Source organism: Opisthocomus hoazin, chromosome 6 (genome assembly GCF_030867145.1).
Source record: "Opisthocomus hoazin isolate bOpiHoa1 chromosome 6, bOpiHoa1.hap1, whole genome shotgun sequence".
Lineage (NCBI taxonomy): Eukaryota > Metazoa > Chordata > Aves > Opisthocomiformes > Opisthocomidae > Opisthocomus > Opisthocomus hoazin.
This window is the reverse complement of record NC_134419.1, coordinates 11,448,737-11,470,358: the sequence shown is the minus strand read 5'-3', so window position 1 is coordinate 11,470,358 and position 21,622 is coordinate 11,448,737. Positions and strand designations below refer to the sequence as shown.

At 55.7% G+C, this 21,622-nt stretch overlaps 1 protein-coding gene across 1 annotated transcript; it reads left to right on the top strand.

Moving 5' to 3' along the window:
* The first annotated feature begins 4,722 nt into the window (after positions 1-4,722).
* Positions 4,723-19,869, top strand: LOC142361689 (uncharacterized). The gene is made up of 5 exons (XM_075424049.1): positions 4,723-4,824; positions 14,634-15,104; positions 16,179-16,496; positions 16,661-16,827; positions 17,648-19,869. Exons 1-5 carry the CDS (start codon positions 4,758-4,760, stop codon positions 17,690-17,692), a joined length of 1,068 nt encoding a protein of 355 aa, XP_075280164.1. The 5' UTR covers positions 4,723-4,757; the 3' UTR covers positions 17,693-19,869.
* Positions 19,870-21,622: the final 1,753 nt, after the last annotated feature.

The window sequence follows — 21,622 nt, the reverse complement described above, 5'->3', positions numbered from 1 at the left end:
TCTGTGGGTCATCTAGTCCAACCCCCCTGCCGAAGCAGGGTCACCTACAGCAGGCTGCACAGGACCTTGTCCAGGCAGGTTTTGAATATCTCCAGAGAAGGAGACTCCACAACCTCCCTGGGCAGCCTGTTCCAGTGCTCCGTTACCCTCAGAGGGAAGAAGTTCTTCCTCATGTCCAGATGGAACTTCCTGTGCCTCAGTTTGTGCCCATTGCCCCTTGTCCTCTCACTGGGCACCACTGAAAAGAGTCTGGCCCCATCCTCCTGACACCCACCCTTGAGATATTTATTAGGTCCCCTCGCAGCCTTCTCTTCTTCAGGCCGAACAAGCCCAGCTCCCTCAGTCTTTCCTCATAGGAGAGATGCTCCAGTCCTCTAATCATCCTCGTAGCCCTCCGCTGGACTCTCTCCAGTAGTTCCCCATCTTTCTTGAAGTGCGGAGCCATGGCGGGAGCTCACCTGGGACAGTGAGCCAGGACTGACCCTGTGTCACCGCACCTGGGTGGCTTCAGCCCCAGGTAGAGCCCATCCAGCCACGCACCCTTAGGAGCTGAGGACCAAAGGGTGAGAACCCAGTGCTCAGGGCAGGCCAGGGGCATGACTCCCCTCAGCAGCGCCTGAGTTTTTGGGTTGTCTGGTGCCAAAACACCAATTTTGTAGGGGAAAATCCTTAAACTTCTGACACAGATGTGTCCACAGTAACAGCCACCAGAGTGCAGAAATATTTGCGCTAGCTTGGACTGTGATGGCCCAAAGGAACCATGCAGTCCTACAAAAGCATTGAGGCCACCAGCCCATGTGGCCACTGCCCCATGCCAAGGCCCAAAAGGGTTCCTGCATTGCCTGGTGCCCCATCCTCGCTCCCCAGAGAAGCCAACTCCTCCCTGGGATGAAAGCAGAGCTCTTCACCTCCCGGGGCTGTGCAGCAGCCTCCCCTGCTCTGGTTACGCTCCTCACTTGCTGCCCTTACCTCTGCAATTACGACGGTGCAGAGACCTGGCCCTTTCGTGGCACTGAAATCAGAGACCTCTACCACAGCAGTGATCTTCAGCTTGTCACACCTACCCCCCACCCCACCCCCCCGGCTGCCCTGGGCTTGGGCACCCTCCGCTCTGCCCCTGCTTCCTCCAGCCTGGGTTTTCTGCAGAGCTGGAAGACCCACAAGCATCCAGCTGCTGCTGGATCCCTGCTCGGCTGCCGGAGAGATCCTGCTCTGGGATCAGCACGACCCTGCAGACATTCAGGTCTGCCAGCCCCTGAATTTTCCCTAGCTCCCTGAGCCAGCAAAGTCCCAGTGTTTATTATTCCTCTCCCAGAATGGTTCGCTGCCTCCGATGCTTTGCTCTCTGATCGGCTTTTTTTTTCTTCGGTTTTGTTTTCCCTTTCTTCCTTCGCTGGGTTACGAAGCTGGGAAGGGCCCTTGGAAAGGAAGATGAGTCAGGGCAGATACGCGGGGGAAGAGGACAAGCTCCCAGCCTTGAAGTCAAGTTCGCTGCCTGCATCACTGTTATTAAAAATAGATGAATGGCAGTGCTCTTTGCATTGGAGGAGCGACAGAGGAGATGTAACAGGCCAGGCTGCTGAGCAAATGCTCCCTCTCTCTGCCTGCAAGTCACCCAGCAGCATCTCCCGTTCTTTGATAAATTCTTTGTTCTTGTCTCTGACTTGTGGGATTTAATTTGCCTTTCATAAAAAACTGTTTTAATGTTTCAGCCTTGGGGAGTAGGGGAACGACTCACCTTGGATTAGCTCTTCTGCTCCAGCCAGTTGGCTACCAGCTCCCTCGAGCACTGAAAGCCCCTTCAGGGGCAGACTCGTCCCGCCTGGACAGCAGCCTCGCTCCCCATCCCACGGTGAAGTGCTTCTGGGCGGTGCGAGAGCGGCTGTCTGGGCGTGGTGTGTTGGCCCATCTACCTCAAGACCAGCTCTAATCATGCCCAGCCCCCCTGAAAAAGCGGGTTGCAAGGCGGCACGGGGCAGGCTGGGATCTGCTGAGCCCTCTGCAAGGCCAGGGGTGCCCAGCGGCGAAGGGCAGAGCACAGAGAGGCTGAAGCACAAGAAATGGGACGATTTACGCGAGCCCAGAGCCCCAGTGACCCCCCGTGTCCCCGCAGCTGCCACCCCTCCGCCCAGGGCTCCCGCTGCGACCACTCGCCTCTGGGTGCACGGACGAGGTGATCGCCCTTCAGGCGTGACGCTGCGGTGGGAGCAAAGCCGCGCCACCGCCCTGCTCACTCCGGGGAACGCTCAGCCTGTGTCATACCCCGGGCTGGGGGACTCAGCTTCCACATCTGCCGCAGCGCCAGCATCTCCCTCCCTCCCTCCTACCTGCGCCCTTACTTCCCCTCAGCCCTTTTGCTGCCGCTGTTTTCCACTGGCTTGTTTTCTATTATCTGCTTCTTCCTATTAAATTAACATAATCAACATTATCATCTCTGGCCTGCTCTGTGCTTTGGCCGCCAGCCAGAAGCGAAAGGACAGGAGCTAAATAAAGCTGCTGCAAGAGAGATCGTGACACTGGCAGAAGTCGATGCCGTGTTTTTCGAGCACAAAACTTTCTTTCAGAAGTTACTCTCAGTCAGCTCTCGGTGCTGGCCAGACCTGCCTGGTCGATGTGCTGCGGGGGGTTTGCCAGGGGCGTTTTCGCTCCTCCCCGAGCGCAGCCTGGGGCGACGGCCCCCTGAGCCAGTCAGAGCCCCTGCACAGCCCGTATGGACAGTGTGGGCCACTGCCTGGTATCCAAGGGGAATATTTTTCCTTGCTCCATGAGAAAGTGTCGGCGCACCAGCGGGATGTTAGAGTGCCCCTTGGTTTTACTCCCTTCTCCAGGGTGGGAGAGCAGCAGCATCGCCGCAAAGACACTGTTACACCGATGTAGCCACCTTTCTTGCTCCCAGATGCCCCTTCCCAGCTACGGGGAGCCAAAGGTGCCTCGTTAGTGTGTTAATCACAGTGCTAATGAGTGCGGAGATCAGCTAAAGTAATAGCGGTGACCTGCAGGGGGGTTCATCTGCCCAGGTTTATCGTGCCGCTGGCAGACCCCTCGGGGAGTGCAGCCAAATGCTCTCCTTGTCCCCCAGCTGCTGCAGATCGCCGGTGCCATGTCTACACGCTTAATTAAAGCAGAGGGACCGGTAACCTTGACGACTGAGAGCCGCTATCTGTGAGCCGGCTGAGATGGATCTAGTTTTGGCGTCTCCAGAGGCAGACCAGAGGAGAGACGTGAGTCAGAAGCTTGCAGGCGTTGGATGCGCTCGTGAACTGTGGTCAGAGCCAGCAGCGCCGGCGTCCCCGGAGCTCATGTCCTGCCCAGGGATGGGTGTCTGGGGGGGTAGGAACACCCTGGTCCCTCCCCGGTGAGACGTGGCAGGCTCCCGGCCACCCCGAGGTGCCAGGCCAGGTGGTGCACACCACAGCACCGAAAGCCCAAGCTGGTCTGGTGCAAAGGTGGCTTTGCTCTGCCAGTTGGCCCAGCGGCGCCTGGGGGGGAGCAGAAGACTCATCTAACTTACCAAGAAGTTCTAAATATACTTAAAATAATTCCCCTTAGAACTGGGGAATTTGTACAAGCCCAATCACTTCTGCCTTAACGGGATGCCAGAAAATGGTACGTCTGGTTTTGGTGGTGATAAGCAGCAAGCAGCTGGAAACACATTTCCAGCGAGGGGCTGAGATTTTTTCATTTTCTTCCTTAAAAAAGCCCGTAAAAGACGTGATCAGTTCTGCGTCAGATTAACCCTGTTCTCTTCTACCTGCCTCCGAACTGATGGCAGGAGCTACCAAGGAGCCCCACACTGAAGAAGGAAAGCAAGACCTCTCAGGGAACGAAAATCTCCCTTTCCACCATCCTCCTCTGTGCCATGGGGCTGCAGACACGAGTGTCGGGGTGGGGAAGGGGCCCCACAGCCCCACCTCTGCTGGAGCAGCCCAAGGGAGGGCCAGCAAGGACCACGCCACGACATGGGGCCCTCAGACGCCTCCGAGGCCCCGTCTTCTTTGCACCTCACGGGCAAAGGGAGGAAATCAGAGGAGCCCAAAACCTTCCCATTGTTTCTGTGAGGGTGGATGGGGCGGGATGGAGGGCTCGCTCCAGCTGCCCCACGTGCGGCCGGCGTCAGGGAGGACCAGGGGTTTGCAAGGGGCGTTCTGGCCCTTCCGGAGAGCAGCTTGGGCGCGGGGGGCCTGGCCAAGCGCCTGGCCGCCCGCGGCTTCGTGACGGGGCTTCTTCTGCAGAATCACCGAGCAGAAGCGAGCGGTGAGGCTTCCCGAAGGACGGCTGCTGGCTCAGCCCTCGCAGCGACTGGATGGGGCTGGCCTGGCAAACAGCCGTGGCTTGAGCCGGGGCAGCAGCACGGGGTGCCTGGAGCAGCCCTGCGCCCGCAGACCCGGGCTTTGGGGTACCGGGGGAGCCGGGGCGATGCCCGCTGTCCCCATCCCTGCGCGGGGCAGAGGTGGGGATGCCGGGGGCCACTCGGACCGGCACGGGGTGACGGGGTGGCACGGGGCCGGAGCAGGGATGCGCGGGACAGGGAAGGACGGGACCGGGGGTGCCCCGCCCGCACCGGGGGTGCCGAGGCCCGCACCGGGAGCGCTCTGCCGGGTACCGGCCCGGGCCCGGGGGTGCGGGGGGTGCCGGGAGCGCGGGGGGCGGCAGCGGCCCCCGCCCCGCGCCTCCGGGGCCGGACCACGTGCCGCCCGCCGCGCCCCGCCCCGCCCCGCCCCGGTGCCGCCGGCGGAGGCAGCGCGGATCGGCCCAGCATGGAGGGGACGCGGAGCGCGCTGCTCCGCCTCGCCGCCGCGTGCTGCCTGCTCTGCGCCCTGCCAGGTACCGGGGGGGGGGGGGGGGCGGCCCGAGGGGTCCCGCGGGGTCCCGCCGCGGCGGGGAGTGCGGGGCCAGGGGAGGAGCGGGGGCCGGGGAGCCCTCCCCGGGGACGGGAACCGCCGGGGAGCAGCGCCCCGGGCCTGGCCCCGAGCCTCGGCGGAGCGACCCCGGCCCCGGGCGCCGTGAGGGTCAGGGCCGCCCGTGGATGCTCGGGGGGAGGGGCCGAGCTCCGCGCTCCCGGCGCCCGCCCGGCCCGGCCCGGCCCGGCCCGGCCGTGCCCATAGAAGGCAGCTGCGGGGCGCTGCCCCCCCGCCAGCCCGGTTCGCCTCCCCGGTCCGGGGCGAGTGCGCGGGGAGGGGAGCAGGGAGCCCGGAGACGCTCGCCTACCGGCACCCAGCCCTGCGAGCCCCTCCCCGTCTCCCACCCGGCGGCTCCGGGGTGCCGGCGAGCACCGAGGGGACCCCGGACAAAGCCCGAGCTCTGCCGGCTCCCTGCAGGCACCGGGCGCCCGTCCCGTCGGGCTGCGGGACGGAGCGGGAGCCAGACGCCGGCCCCGGGCAGCCTTTCCGAGGCTGTGTTTCGGCTCGGCTCCGCAAGCAACATGTCCCCACGTGGGCAGGCACAGTCTGCAGCGTGGCGCTGACAGCCCCGTCCGCCGACACGTCCACCGACACGCTGCCGAGCCCGGCCGGGACCGTGCCCCAAGCCGGGGGGCTGTCGCCATCCCCCGTGGCCGTGGCCATGACAAAGTCTGAGCTGGCTTTTAGGGGCTTGCCTGGCGCTGGGGAAGCAAACGTGTTTCCTCTTCTTTGCGGCTGAGAAAAAAACCCTTGGGCAGACCCCAGTCAGGTCACAGCACGGTGGCGGCAGCGATAGAGACTGAAGGGTGACACACAGAAACTCGGTCTCCAATAGCTAACTGGGCTGGTCAAACCCTAGCGTAGGCACCCGTGGGGCCATGCCCCGGCAGCGAGAGCAGCGCTGGATCTGAGGTTTTGGGCACCAGATGCAGTTTGTCTGGGTTTGAAGCTGAGCGTGGGGAAACAGTCCCAAACCAGCCCCCTTTACGTGGGCAAAGCCTCGGGTAACGCCGCGCTCCCGGTGCGAGGGCGGCTGCGCTGTGATGGGCTGTGGGGAGGTGGCCGGCTGCTGGCAGAGAAACGACTCGGGGTTTCCATCGCCAAGGAGGAGCGGCTCGGGGCTGCCGCTGGCTGTGCTGGCCCCGTGTCTCGCAGTGTTTCCTGCCCCCAGGGAGACCCCACTGCAGCTGGCTCTCGCTGCAGAGTCTGAGGCTCAAACTGCTGGGACATACCAGAATTAAGGTTGTGCTGGATTTTTTCCTTCTATCTTTCATGTTTAGCATCCCAATCCCAAAGTCCCTGCACAGCCTCGGGAAATGGCACCTATGCAGCTGCCGTGGCCCTTGTCCTCGTGGCTTTGGGGTCCGCTAGCTAATCCCAGCCACAGTTCAGAGAGCAAATGTTTTGTAGAAATAGTTGGCATGGAAGAGATGCCAGCAATAAAAAACTGCCCCATAGCAAGCACAACCCTTAATGAGACACCAGAGAATCCCAGCAGGAGAGTGATGGGGGAAGGGAAAGGTTCACCCGGAGACTGGCCCCAAAGTTGACAGTCCACAGACAAACCTGTCTGAAGCCAGGCTTGTCCCAGCTCCATGAGCTGGTCTCTGCCCTGCTCCCGGCACGGATCCCCCTTGTCCCCCTGTCTGACAGCGCCGGCTCCCGCTCCCCGGATGGGTTTGCTGTGGGGCCGCAGAGAGGCTCGGGCTGCTGCATCCCCCGGGCTCTGCCCACCCCGGGCTCTCAATGCAGCCTTTCTTCGCTGCCTGCGGAAATCCACTTCCTCCAGCACCGTTAGCTTTACAAATAAAACCCCGAGTAACTCTGGTCTGGGCATTTTGCTGCCTTCCCTTCCCACACCGAGCCGCCTCGCAAGCGGCAGGGACCATGCAGGGCTGGGAGCGGCGCGAGCACATAAAGCCCCAGCACATAAAGTCCCGTCTGTCGGCGCCTGGGGCTGTGCACACAGGTGGGCAGTGTGTCCGCTTGCAGTCGATTTGCCGTGATTTTTTTCCCCTTGTTTGCCCAAGACGAGGGGGAGTGGATGGACCCAACCCCACCCTGGCTGGGTGGCTCCAGCTCTCCAGCACCCACAATTGAGCCACAGCTCGGTCCTCTCCTCAGGGCAGTGCCTCCGGTTGCGTGGGGTCACTACTGACCCTGCGCTGCCTGCCCAGCCCCATCATGTCTTGGTGTTGGCCTTTGATGCCATTTCTGCACATGCTCTTCCCCCAGCCCCAGGCGTGGGGTGGACCTTGGCTCCCTGCCGCCCTTCCAAGGCCGGACCTGCTGGGCAGGGGCAAAGCGCTCCCTTCCTTCAGCTCCCTTGGCCCCATCCCTCGGGGCAAAGGGGAGCAGGGATGATCCAAAGCACAGAGGCCCCTCTCCCTGCTTCCTTTCCACCGAGACCTTCTGAGTGGGCAGACACAGTTCTTGCTGCAGGGGTTTCCACGGGGCCGCCTTGCGGTGACGCTGGCTGCCTTCGTCCCCACCACACTCTGCAGGGCAGCTCTCATAAGGCTCGGCATCGCTTGGTTCTGGGGCCATGTCCTGAGCCCTGCAGGGCTGCTCCAGGCAGGGCCGGGGTGTGTGCTTGCCCTGCATGACCCACACCACAGCTGCTCAGCGCAGAATGCGTCCCCCAAGCCCCCTGGCCCATGAAAGCAGCAGCCACACAGCTGGAGGGTCCTGGGGGCTGCTTGAGGCTGGCCAGACTGCCTGATGTCCAGACTCCCCCTAGCTTGTGCCACACTGTGCTAGAGACCAGGCTCCCTGCTGATATGGGGCTGCTAATAAGGCAACTGGCTAATTAATTTTCTCCTGATGACATGAGTGCTTCCTCCGCTGCAGCTGTGACTCCCAAGGTAAGCAGGGCCAGGGCTGGCTGATGCCAGAGCTCCCCGCTGTTGCTGTGTTATTGGGGTTACACAGCCCCAGAAAAGGGCAGGATTCCCAGGCCTTGGGCGCTGTGCGTGTCCCCAGCGGCCTCTGGGCAAAGGAGTCTTCGTCACAGCTCAGTCCCTCCACTGAGGAGCAAAGCAAATAACATAGAAGCCTCCTGGGCACCTTCTTGCCAAGCAGGGTGCTTTGCAGCTGCATGCGGCCAGTGGAAAAGAAGTGGCTGGTGTGACAGCGGTGGCCGGGCAAGGCAGGCTGCTCTCCCCTTCTGCCCTGCTACAGGAATTCGGGTAAGCCCCCTCGCCTCTAAATGGGGCATCAGTGATGCAGCTTCATGCAAACCTGTGGGAAAGCAGAGTTTCTTTATCTGGCCCCACCCCGGCTGGGCTAGGCAGAGCGTGCCACGCTGGGTGCTGCGTCCTGCGGGCGCTCGGGCGGGTGCTGCCTCCTCCCCAGCTTGGGCTCCGGCACCGCGGTGTGCTCTGGGCACGTCTGTACTGCTTTACGGTTTTTTCCAGTGCTGAAGAACCCGTGCTCGGCATTTATGGTGCCGTTTCCAGGGCTGCTCATCTCTGCTCTCACAACTCTTGCTCTGCCCGGCTCTGCCGTGCCACCATCGGCTGGTTGTCCCCATCCCAAATGCAGTGCCACCAAACGAGGCGTAGTGCAGGCGCTCTCCTGGCTCCCCTTTCTGCTCCCCAGGGGTTCAAGCTTGAGGCCCGGCATCCGCACGTGCCCCAGGGAAGCATCCTCCTGCCTGCCCGGGCAGGCTGGGTGCTGGGCTGTCCCTCCCCAGCGCTGCGCTCGCTCAGCACCCTGTATCTAATCTGAGCCCCGTCTCGTGCTCTCGGCTCGTGGCTGCCCGCCTGTCGGGCTGGAAGGAGCTCCTCAGTCAGGAGACCTGGTTTCTATTCCTGTCCCTTACCGTAGCCCCTGCTTCACAGCATGCCTGGCCCGGCAGCTTTCCAGGCTGGCACTGGGCACTTGACAGCCCCAGTTCAGCCCCCCCAGTTTTGCTGCCTGCGCAACAAGGCATGGCTCGGCTTGCAAAAGCCACGTGGGGTGCAGGGAGTTAACTTGCTCCCCTGCAAGAGCTCCGCTGTGGGCCCTGAGCAGGCTGCGAGGTCCGACCTGTTGCTGCACCCCACGGCCAGACTCCTTGCGGCAGACGGAGCTGGTTCAGCCTCTCTGTGCCAGGACGGGGATGGGGACAGTCCCGGCACCAGCGCTGGCACGGAGAGCGCTGGAGCCTGCAGCAAATGCAGCCCAGCAGCATCCTGCCTCCAGTGAGGTCCTGCGAGGTATCAGACTGGAGCTGTTTACAAAGCAGTTGGCCTTTGCACTGGATCTGCGTCCCTGAGCCTCGCTTCGTCCCGATGAGGGTGTTTGCAGCATCGCTGGGTGCATCTGGCACCTGCCTGAAGGGCTCCAGAAATCTCTTCTGCCACTTGTTTTTTTTTTTATTCCAAGCTTTGAGTTAAGGAGAAGAGGTCAGGCTCAGCTGGTATCTAATCAGCAGCTATTCCAGTTCTGCTTTTAAATTAGGAGCCTTGGTTTTAAATCCCGCTGCATGGTTTTATTTGCATCTGTGCTGAAGCTCTTTTTCCTTGAAGAGGTTGTTTAATTACCGTTGGTTGGTAACCATAAAAACGTAATAACTGGCAACAAAAGATAGTTTCTCTGCTTAATGGAGTACTTTGCTAAGCAAGAGGATATAATATAATTGCTTAAATACATATAGGCTACAGCTTATGCTGTTCCTTTTTAAACGTCATATTAATTTTGCATTTCACTAGGTTGTTTGTGACATGAGCTGTTACACTTAAATGGAAATTGAATTCCGTTAGTGCACAAAAATAGCATTTTAGAAGGGTTTGGGTGCCTCTTCAATGAATCAGAGTAATGGTTGACATGCATTCTGTAGGAGGCTGATTTAAGTGAGGTGCTATCCGCAGATGGTGACAGCCTGCGCGGGAGGATACATCCGCACCAGGGAGTCCTGCTCCTATGGGCGCTTCTTCGAAAATCCTGCGTGGATCCTTTCTCCTCTTTGTGCTCAGCTCTCACCGGGGTCTCTGTGCGCCTTTTCCAGCAGTAACTGCAGCCTGTACCCTGCTGCCGTGCTCTCCCTTGAGCCCCGGCATCCCGCCTGCCGCTGGCTTCCTTACCTTACGTGGCTCTCCTACACCTCACCCAAAGAGGGATTTTAGAAACGGTGGTAAAGCCCATGAGTTGGAGTCAGGTTTCTGTTGACCCTTGGGGAGCTCAGGCTGCTGTTTCTGGCTGACATAGGAAGGAGGGGGCAGAGGATGCTGCTGGGACTGGGGCAGGAAGGGTTCTGGTAAGAGCTCGTCTGCAGGTTGGTCCAGCTGGGGCCGTGCTCTGTCTTGCTGCCCTGTTTTATTCTGAGAAGCAGTGGGCTGGCTGCTGTGGCAGGGGCAGGAGGAGACGTCCCTGCTCTGCGTGGCTGCCCTGACACAGCAGCAGTGCTCTGTGCTGGTTGTGCAGACCTTCCTCAGCCCCTCGCTTGGCCCCAGCCCTGAAACTTGGGCAGGGAGCGCAAAGCAGGAACGGCCCTGTCTCCTGCAGAGCTGGCTTCCTTCACTCCTCTCCATTATGGCATATTTATACCATGTCTGCTCTGGAGCTGGTGGGAGCTCAGGCTGATGCTTGGAGATACCTCAGTGTCGTCATGCAGTGCTGGAGAGCAGGCGAAGCCGTGGGCTGATTGATGCTCAGAGCCCTCCCTCCCTTCCCTCTTGGAGCAGGGAGCATTTCCCACCCTTTTCCAAGGCAGGGGCTTCTTGGCTGGCTGCATCCCTCCTCCCTTGGGGCGGCTCTCTTCCTTCGCCCCTCTCGTTTCCCAGACAGAGGTCACTGCAGTCAGCACTGTCTGATGGGAGCTGCTGCTCCAAATCCACCAGCCCTGCCCTCATGTGGTCTGAGATCGCTGGTTCTCACCAGCGCAGACTGAGCCTGGTGGTTAGCACCGAGCCGGGGCAGGAGTGGGGCTGTAGCCAGGGGACCGCCAGCCAGCTCTGCTTTAGCAGGCACTGCAACGTAACCAAAGCCAACCCACCCTCAGTTTCCCAGCAGGGAAGCAGAGATGCTGTTATTACCAGAGTTCTTGCTTGCAGCTGGTCCTGTTTCTTCGCTTGCAGTACGGTCGTAGTTGCTTTATGATGGATCCAAGGGTGACCACACGTTCACCAGCTGTCTTGAGGTGCTGCAGCTGTCAGGCCTTGGAGAATCAGGTGAAGGTGGAGAGGGGAAGGTGAAGCATCTACACTTAACTCCTTCCCTTTCCATCTGAGACAAGAGGGGCCTGGTTCCCTCTTGTCTGCAGCAGCCGATGAGGACGATGCCTTAGGCAGTGCCTCCGCAGCCTCCCTGGCATGTGGTGCAGGAATCGGAGCTCCTTCAGGAAGATGCCAGAGTAACGAGCTCTGACCTGCATCTCTATACGTAACTGATAAACAGCTAAAAACATCATCACTCACCGGCTGGGGCAGCAGCAACAGTGCTGGAGCTGGGGCTTCTCCTACCTGTCCGGCACCAGGGATCCAGAGCAACCCACAGTGGCTGGACCATGGAGGATCACAGCTGGCATGGGGTTTGCTGGGTCTCATCCAGCACCACCAGCCACAGCGGCTTTGCAGCAGAGCCGTACTCTCCCCCACTGCACTGCAGGGCTTGCACCTGAACTGGGTGGGAAAGGGTTGCAGTAGGTGCCTGTTCTGGTGATAAAACTGTGCAAAACACAGTTGTGGCACTGCAGTTTCAACGATGTAGTAAATCTTAATGCAAGACCCTGGGGGGGTATTTTTATTTTAAAACCAAAGTAAAACTCGCTAGTGCTTGCACTCTTAACACCCACATACTCTAAAGCACCAAGTTGCATCTATGAAAGGTGCAACTATATATTATTATATATGTTATGTATATAATGTATTGTATATACTCTATATTATTCATTACGCTATGAAGTATTTCCCCAGGTGCTTTGCTTGGTGGCTGTGTGCTGGCTTTGGATGTGCCCTTACCCCTTAGGAGCTGACAGACAATGATGGTGATCTTTTGTCTGTCTGTCCCCGAGTGATCAGGATTTACTCTCTGTCCTTTGTTTCCTTGCCCATCTTCAGGCTCTTGCCTTGTTCTCTATCTTCCCACCATCATCTCTTAATGGCTTGAGTCTTTGTGTTATCTGGTGTAGGCTCTCCCTTTTCTCAGGCTGTCCTTTGTTTCCCCGAGCTGGGTGAGCTGGGTGTGCTGTGACGTGCTGGGCTGGATGACCTGCTCATCCATGTGCCATCAGCCCCTGCAGAGCTCAGAGGCCTCTGAGCCGGTGCCCCAGCAGCTCCCCTTCCTGCTCTGCACCTGCCAAGTGTTAACATCTCCTCTGCAATTCTCTACAAACCAGTTTTTACACACCACACCGCTGTGTTATGCCAGAGCCAGTGTGGCTGCTGCTACAGCACAAGCCTTTCTGCAATGGTCCGGCCACGTTCCTGTAGGATGCGGGGCCAGAGCAGCCCGTCTGCCCAGGCACCGCTTCCTTGGCAGTCACGGACACTGGCCAATTCTGCAGGAACGAGCACTATGACGGAGAAAATAGCTGTTCCCACCAGCTCTCCTTCTCACAGACTGTGGGGAGCTCTGTGTGCAGCCCGTCCTTATTCGCAGCATGGGGGGAGCTGCTTGACCCCACAAACCCTCCTACCCCACACCCCACAGCCCCTCCTGGCAGGGATGCCAGCTCCTGACACTGCGGGGAGATCCCCTGGCACAGAGGGTCCGGACTTGTCCGCCTTCCCCCTGACTTTCCTTTCCTAGTCAGAGACCGGCACAACCACTTCAGAGTTGCTCAGGCCTTTGTGCAAGACAGCTCTCCCCAAATTTTTCCTCTGCGTGACTCTGATCACGGCTTGCCACCCCGTGGGAGGCTGCCCCGGGCACAGGCCAGCTATTCAAAGGAGCGTGCAGCCTGGCTGGGCACCTGGCCACTGCCTTTCCTGTTTACCCCGCGGTGACGGCGCAGCTCTGTGTGCGTCTCTTGCTGTGCAGGAGCAGGTAGTTGGGTGTTTGTAGAGCGAGCATCTGCCAATGCCCAGCTCTGGAGCTGCTGGGATCTCACCCAGCAGGCAACGTGCTGAATAGCAATGCTGAGCGTAGGGCTGGAAATGAAGGGTTGTAAGGGTTGTAATGAAGGGTTTCCCGATCCCCAGAAACGCAGTGCTCGGCTCCTTTCTTTCCTGGTGTTACTGGTGTAAGCATCCCCTATGCCTTAGCTCCATCTCAGAGAGCAGCCTGCTTTGTTCAGAGGCACGTTCTGGCCACGGACAGCTGGATCCAGGCAAGGCCAAAGGGAGCATCACTTACACCTTCGGTCTTCGTGTTTTAAGTTGCCCCAGCTGAGGCTCCTCTTCAGAGCTTCGTCTCCAAATGTGCTGAGCGGGGCTGTGCTGCCTGCTTGTCCATCCTCTGCAGGAGCCCTCCTGGGATGGGGGCTCCAGGCTGGGGAAGCCCAGCTCCATCAGGCTGCTTCGAGGTTTTGAATTCTCCAGCTGGCTGGGTACTGCGAAGGTCTCTTGAGGGAGATGTATTGTGTCTTTTTTTAGGACCCATTAAGTGCCATAGCTGGAGAAGAGCTTCGATAACTGTGTCCATTCTGAAGAGCTTTTAAAAACCGCTGAGATTTTTCCCAAAGCCTTAGGATGAGAGTGGGCTGCTTTGTTGGTGGATGAATGTTCCTTGGTTATGTACCTGCCTCGGATGCTTCTCCACTGTGGAGAGAGTGGGCATGAAGATGGATTTTCTTCAGTACCTTTATTTTTTTCTATAATTGGCTCATCACACCTCTGTGGCTTGGGTAGGAACTTGAGCAGGAATCGTCAAAATATTGACCATGCAATGTTTTTAACTTGTCTGGAGAATCCATCTTCATGGGGCTGCACTTCTCTGTTTTCTTCCTGTTTACACCCTAAAAAACCCTCACAGGATCCATGTTTATGAATGGGCAGTGTAGGAGCCTTGTGTGGTTTCCCTCCTCCCACGAGCTGTCACACCATCTAGCGGCTGTGGATCTGGGGGATCCTCGTTAGCTGCAGGTCCCCACGAGGGAAGCTGGCCCCGTTTGCTGTAGTGGGAGGCCGAGTAGCTCCCCATTTCTGTGACAGCAGTCACACTTTATGGTGGTGATGTGTTCATAAATAGCTCATGAAGGCGGCTCCCAGAGTACACCACCAGCCCGGTTAGCTGTAGTACTCTCGTTACCCATTTTACCTTTCCCTCTAACAGCAAGCCCACACCACTACTAAGATGACTAGCAATATGCACTTTACCCTTGCCAGCCACAGACGTTTTAAACATTACTTTTCTACACTTCATTGGGCCAGGGAAGATAAGAGAATTTACTTCCACTTTTTCCCCACTTGTATTTTTTTCTGCACCACTTCTGGCTCTTAATCAACCAGAGAAGACTTATCTAAGTTTCTCACAGAATCAGGTCTCAGGTGGTACTTCTAAAAAACCCAGATCCTCTGAAAAGGTTGAAAAGGTGCTCCAGGGTAGAGGGGTTAGTGATGCTGACCCTACAGAACAGCAGCACAGGGCTGGAGGGGGAGGAGGTTAAAGACAGGTCCTCTAGAGCAGGTCCCTGCCTCAGAGAGGCCAGGAGGACGGAGGAGCTATTTGAACCACTTCCCCAAGTGTGAACCTGTGCTGGATTTGGAGTTAAGGGGATGGAGAGGTTCAGTTCCTGGCTTCCCCTCTGTTGCTCCTTTCAGTGTGGGATCTCTGACAAACTTCTCAGCATTTCTTAATTCTGTTCTGTAGGAGAGGGACAGAAGACAGCAGAGACCTTGGTGACACCATCACCTTTTCTTAGCACAGTGCTAACCTCGCATCAGCCAAGGGAAACCTCTGACTTCAGTCCAACGCCTACTGCCATTCCCGAGACAACCCTGGAGAAAAACTTGACTGCTGCAACAGTCAATGCCACTGGAGCCCACACTACAGAGATGGAGGATGCCTCCATCCTTACCACTCCCATGGTCGGCACCGAGGCAGAGAGACTGCAGGCTTCCACCACTGCCAACCCCGGGGACGTCACAGTTACGCAGCGTGAGCACCACAACATCAGCTTGTCAGTCAACAGCAGCACTGAAATCCCCTCCCCTACAGCAACTTCCAGTACTCTGGAAGAAAACCAGCCCAACCATGAAATCACAGAGCCTTTCACCACAACTGAAGAAATGGATGACGCCAGCAGCACATCCCCAACGCCTCCTGTGAACAGTGTGCCGGGTGAGGTTTTGCCTTTCCTGGCTGTGCAGAAAGTCCTGCCCCAAGGATACGCAACCTGGGAACTTCTGTGAGCTCTCATGGGAACTGGAGAGAGGGAGGAAGGGAAATGAGCTATTAAGCATGGCCAGTTCAGTGGGACTGACTTGCACAGGTGCTGTTAGTTCAGCATCCTCTTTGCAAACCCCATTAATTATGGTATGAATTGTGCTGTCTGTTTTCTGGTGAGGACATTGATTGTGTGCAGGGAAGTCCTTTGCGTATCTCATGTGAAACAGTGTGCTTCAGCAGTGCTCTCTAGCTGGGCTACTCCTGCACCAGGGCTGGGGGCTCAAGAGGAGCCTTCCCTGCTGCCTGCAGAACAGGGCAGCACACCCTCCCCTAACACAAAGTGTGGAGATGGACAGGCACAAGCATCAGCCCATCCATCCCTGGGCAACCATGGGAACCCCTGCCCTACCTTCAGATCCCTCTGGGCAGCGTGGGGACTGGCTATAGGGTCTGCCAGTCTCGCCCACCTTGGGACCTGCCAGGCATTCACACACCCCTGATGCACGGCAGGTGTTGACTGACCATTGATTTGCATGGTGTTCATGCACAACCGCATCCTTCACCCTGGCTTGTGTCACGGGGTCCTGCTGCTCTCTGACGAACAGACACAGCCTCGGGGGATGCTGCTACCCAGTCCCTGGGCAGTCCCTTTTTGCTCCCCGTAAGGAGGGATCAGATGTCTCTTGCTCTGGGGCGATCCCCAGCTCTTTGCAGAGCTGTTTGTGGCTTCTCTGCTTGTCCTTTGTCCCCAGAGAACAGACCTCGTGGGCCCAGCTCAGGCTGGCTGACATTGCGAATTGGCGCACATGAAAACCAAGAGGACTTTTTAAGCACTGTGGCTTGCAGTGTGGCTCAGCTGTGGCTGCGCTGTAGGACCTGCTTGTTCTCCAAAGGGTTGTCAATAAGCTGTTTTTCCTATAGTCCCAGCAGTCTGCCTTAACAGCCTTGCTTCCATCTTGCCCAGTCCCACGGAACAGTGCACTTGCACTTTATCCTTTGACATAACTGCTTGTTCCTATCTTGCAGCAACAACTAACAGCTCTCAGCTGGGGACTTCTGATGGGCAGATCACAGGGCCCACAGCAGAAAGGCCTGAAACCAGGCCGGGAACGAGCCCTGCAAGTGCCACAGAAGAAAGCACCATAGAGTCCAGAACCTCCTCTGCTCGCATCTCTACTGTAGGGAGCACATCCTCTGCTACCACCTCCAGTACCATGACAGTGAGATCCCTTGTGACCAGCTCCACCACTACCTGCACAGCTGCCATCCTCACCAGCACATCTGCATTAGAGCCCATGCACAAGCAGGCTTCTGCGTTGGATGTTGATGATGACAAAACTCCAGGTAAATGCTCTGCTTTTGTCCATGCTCTCGCAAAGCATGGCAAAGGGTTGGGGGTACCTCAAATTTCCTCTTGGTTGAACTGAGCAGAACCAGAGAGGACAGGGCTTTGCTACTCCAGCCCTTGAAGGCTTTCCTTTGGCCTCATTCCCTTGGTATCCTTGCAGAGCTACCCAGTTCTCCTTTGGCTGATACAACGAAGGCTGATCCCTTGGTAATCACCGTGATCTCCGTCTTCATTGTCATGGTGGGCATCCTAGGCCTGGTGGGCTTCTTGAGATACCGCCAGCACAACAGCCGCCTGGAGTTCCGGCGCCTGCAGGACCTGCCCATGGTGAGTAATGCTTTCAGCCAAGCCTGACATGGTCTGGCTTGCTACTGGCTGCTTTGCAGTTCGTCTTCTACTACATTAGCGATGCTTTGGGTATTTGCAGCAGCAAGAATGGTGATCACAACTCCTGTTCCCTCTTAGGTCCCTCTCCTTCCATCCAGGGTTTGAATCAAGACAGCAAGTCTCAAGGTTGACCACTAAAGAAGCTCTCTGCCTTCCCCTCACTCTGCAGGGGAATGCTAAGAGGTTAAATACAGAGAGGATGGGGAGCTCCATCCAAACTTCCCCTGAAATGACACCTTCGTAGCCTCTCCTCCTGTATTCTGATATACTTGCTTTGTGACTATGACAAAGCAGATTCTGCGCTCTGTTCTGGGGAGGTTCTCTGTCTGCATTTGACCCTTTGGGGATATAAAAAGTTATGAGGGTATCAGAGGCTGGATTACCTCTGGGGAAGCTGCAACTATTGCAGTGTGCTTTCTGGCACAGAGGAGTACTGATTCTCTTCTGCAGCTAGCAAGCAAGCTGATGCTGTTTCAAGCTGAGAGGAGTTTTCCACAGACAGGGTTTTCCACATCCTTGCAGCGGGCAGGCTCTTCCTGCATACACCTCTGCTCTCCAAAAGCTGCAGCAGAAGGGGAGAGTGACAGTCCAGAGATCCAGAAATTGCACAGGGACAGCATTTGCGGGGATCGCTGGGCGGATGGCCAGGCTGTGACAGTGTGGAGGAGAAGGCTGCACTGCCTGCACAGCGCTCTTCCAGGCTGGGGCTGTATGCCGTCATGCAGACATCTCATTAAAGCACGCTCTTCTCTGCTTCCAGGATGACATGATGGAGGACACCCCTCTCTCGCTCTACAGCTACTAGGCAACCAGGCTGTCCTCCGCCTGGAAGGCTGAACTTCCCAGAGGAGAAGGCCTTGAGGACTTGGTCCCAGACGATCTGCTGAGGAATGAGGGGCTGTAATTTGCACACAACTGAAAGATCCTTTTCAGATGGCTTTTGGTTTTAGACATTTTAAATAGTTCTGTGTTGACGTTTTTATGCTGGGAATCAGAGTCCAAGTCTGGCCCTTTCCTCCAGGCTCTCCTCGAAACAATGCCCTGAAAAGGTGCCTCCTGCTTTTAGTGTGGTGACCAATTAGCCAAGACAACCTTTGCCATCACGTTCTGCATGGAGCTCTTCTGTCCCTCTTGGCGGCTGCCGCTTTCAGAGGAGGTGGGCAAGTGATCCGTGCAAGAGCTGTTAGGCTGGTGGTGTCAGCACAGTGCTAGCAAAGGAGACTGCTGTTTTCTGAGGGAGCCAGGGATGTGGAGATCAGTTCTCTTGGGCTCCCTCTTGTTCTGTATTTTTTAAGGTTGGTTTGTTGTTTTTTTTTTCTTGCACTTTTTTTTGTTCCTGTTTCAGCTTTAGTCCCGGGCTTGGCGCTGCCCATCCCAAAACATCTACCAGGAGGATGACAGACTGCTCTGCTTCCTTCCTACATGCATACCTTTTCTCTTTAACCAGGGAAAACAGTTTTGTGGGCACTGGAGAAGTGCCCTTGCTACTTGATGTTGCTTTGCAGTTGCTTGGAGGAAAATGACCGCATTTTCAGTTTAACAGGCCTTGACAGGACTCAGTCTATTGCCAGTTAGACACACTAATTTGGTCTCACTAAAATTAGGAAACTGGGTCTCCCATACTTGATGCTTTCAGCATATGCATAAACTCCTTGCCCAGGCTCAGTAAACGCTTTAGTCCATTTCCCTGCCTGGATTGACACATGCCTTTCCTCAGGTACCTCCCATTTTGCTGCTAGCATCTGGTTGCTGAAAGTTACTGTACAAAACTAGTACTGCACTCTCCCTCCTCTGCTGCCGCAAGGTCAAAGCTCTTTTACCTTCTAATGTTGGTCTTTGAGCCAGCTGGTGTCTTGTCGTGAGGACAGATGCTGGATGTAGGTGCCTTCCTCCTCTTCCCTTTCTAGGTATTAGGCTGATTAGATTCTGCACTTTCACCTTAAAGTATCACTGCTGTAGACTGCATCCAAGGCTCTTGAGGCCCCTCAAGGAAAACCATGGACGAGAGCCTCTGAGTGTAAGTCTGAGGATCTTTTGGTGCCCTCGCCGCAGAAAGAAAAGAGTGTGTGTGACATGAAATTTTTCATGTAATTAATACCTGCTGCTGGTTTCTAATTCACATTTGACTGCAGGTAAAGAGAAACACATGCCTTCTCTAGAGTGTTTGACTTTTGACTAAGCTAGTTGCTGCCTCAGGATACAGCAAGGGCTAGAGATTATCTGCCACATTGCTCTTACAAGCCTCAGTCTCTCCTCTCCTTTCAGTAGCAACACTCACTGACCCCACAAAGGACAGATACCAGGCCTCACTAGCAAAAGCACCTTTTTTTTTTCCCAGTCCTGTTATTGCTTGTTTTAGCAGGGAAAGGGGAATTTCCCCATCAGATTATCTGCAAAGCCCAAAGATGCAGCAGAACCAGTCTGGGTCAGATAGACGAACTGGGTAAGGCAGCAGTTCCTCCTTCCTGCTTTACTCCTTCCGCAGTGGCTGACAAATGGCTGCGGTGCAGTTTGGGTTCAGCTGTTCACTTTGGCCTTGCATCTGTTTATTGTAAGGATGCCCAGTAAAATAGGGAAGAGGGGTTGGTTCTCTCCTACTATTATTGCATGAAAACTAAAGGGCAGTTGTCACAACTCCAAAGCTTTTGTATCAAGCATTGTCTGCACAGAGCAATCTCCCTAGCTACAGACTTGTTTCCCCTGCCAGAGGGCAGGGTGCTACTGGTTTTTGGCACAAAGAGCAGCAAGTTAGTGGTGGAAAACAGAACTCCATCCTGGCTGGAACTGGTGCACGCTGGCATAGCTGGAAAGTGTCTCTGCACACAACCAAAAGGGCAGGGGCTGGTTGTTCTTGTTTCTCATGCATCACTGTCCAGGGGAAAGAGGTGAGGAAGAAAACTCGCCAAACACCAAAGTGCAACTTTCTTTGTAAAATATGTTAATAGTGGATTTTTTTTCTGCAATAAAGTTACAAATGCCAAAGGTGTCCCAGTCCTCGTATGTTCATTGCAAGCATCTAACTGAAAAGCTTTTGTAGATCCCAATAAATCCTGTGATAGATAAACAGCAGCAGTTTGGGGTAGGAAGACTCACAGAGCTGATACTAGTGAAAATGCCAGACAGCTATAAACCGTGGCTCTGATGGTTCAGAAGGACACCACCCCCTGCTTGTGTTGCTTCTTGTCAGGGTCATTCCTCATCTTCGTTGACTGAGATTAATTTCTATACGGTCAAATCAGATGAAATCTGTCTTAGAGAACCACACTAAACCAAATAATCTAACATACATAACACCTTTAGACTCTCTTACTTTGCCTCTGGTTGAAGAGATCCTTATTCTCATCTGTTGTCAACTGTAACCTCAAACTCTATTTACAGAAATATCCTGAAAGCCAGCCTAATCCAAACCTAAGTAGCATCATCTGTCAAGCTTCTTTCTATAGCACAGAAGACAATGCAAATCGAACGGCACATACTTCTTTTTGTCTAGCTTTATAGCTGTTTTGAATTCTTCCCTTTGGAGCTCAGACCCACAGGGAGGTAAGCGCTCATGGTTTGTTTCAATTATTTTCATGTTTGTGGTTTTCAGCTACAAAGCCGATAAGAGTCTCTCCTGAGCTAATAGTCTCTCCTAGCTGTTACAATATGCAGGCAAAATCATTCAGCTCGTGTCATAGACTGTGTTACCAGACTTTCTACGGCAAAAGCAAAATATGGTAAGTGAAACAACTTGGTCATTGGGTTTATGCTGTTTTTGAACAAGTTCCCATAGCAAATCTAGAAAAGCAAATCCCTGAAGATCTAGAGCAAGGGGAGAGCAAACAAAGATTTCTTGGCCTAGCAAAGTGCTTGCTGAGTAATCTGAAGACTTGGGGTGAACTCTAAACCCTGCAGAGGTTTCAGTCCTGTCCCAACATACAACCGTACAAAACAGAAGAACTAAGAACAAACATGCTACAACTAAGCCAGTCTTCTCAGGTCTGAAGTCAGCATTATTCTGCTGGTTTATGTCAGAGTTTCCTCTGTTCTGCCTTTTTACTACCAACCCCACTCGGAGCTGATTCATTCTTTGCAGAACAAACTGCTGAGCTGCCTTGTTAGAGAGGTAGCACAGAGCAGAGCTGCGTTAGCTGGTGAGGCAGCAGCAGGACAGGCTTGTGCAGGCAGCCACGCTCGGGAGGCACGGAGCTTACTGCCTTTGCCCAGCCAAGTTCTGGCCTCCGAAGCAGGTGAGACAATCTCTGAGGCGGCCAGGTTTGGAGATGGACCACGGGCCAGTTGTATGGGCTTCACCTTTCCCACACAGCAAAGCAAACTGACAGAACCAAAAAACAACTGCTGCCAGTTTCTGCATGTGCCTTTGAACACAGCTCTTGCTTTTGATGAGGTTTAGTTTTAATGCCTTCTAGGCTAAGGCACAATTATATTATTAATTAGCAAGGGGATGAGAATCCATCAAATCACTTACGTTTAAAGCTAAATAGGAGGGAAAGAAACCCAGATAAGAGAAAAGTGGAATCTGAGACCCAGCTCTCTTCTCTGCCTTGCCCTCCTCCCCCCTCCAGATTCATGTTTTGAAGGGAAGGGGATTTGAGCAGCTGAAAAGTGACAGTGCTTTAGAGCCGCTGTGCCAAGGGCAGGGCTACCTGTGCTACCTCCCAGTTCTCTGCCCACTCAGTTGTGCTTCGTGGCTCAGTGCCTGTAGTTTAGCTTTGGATACTGTGTATTTTCACCA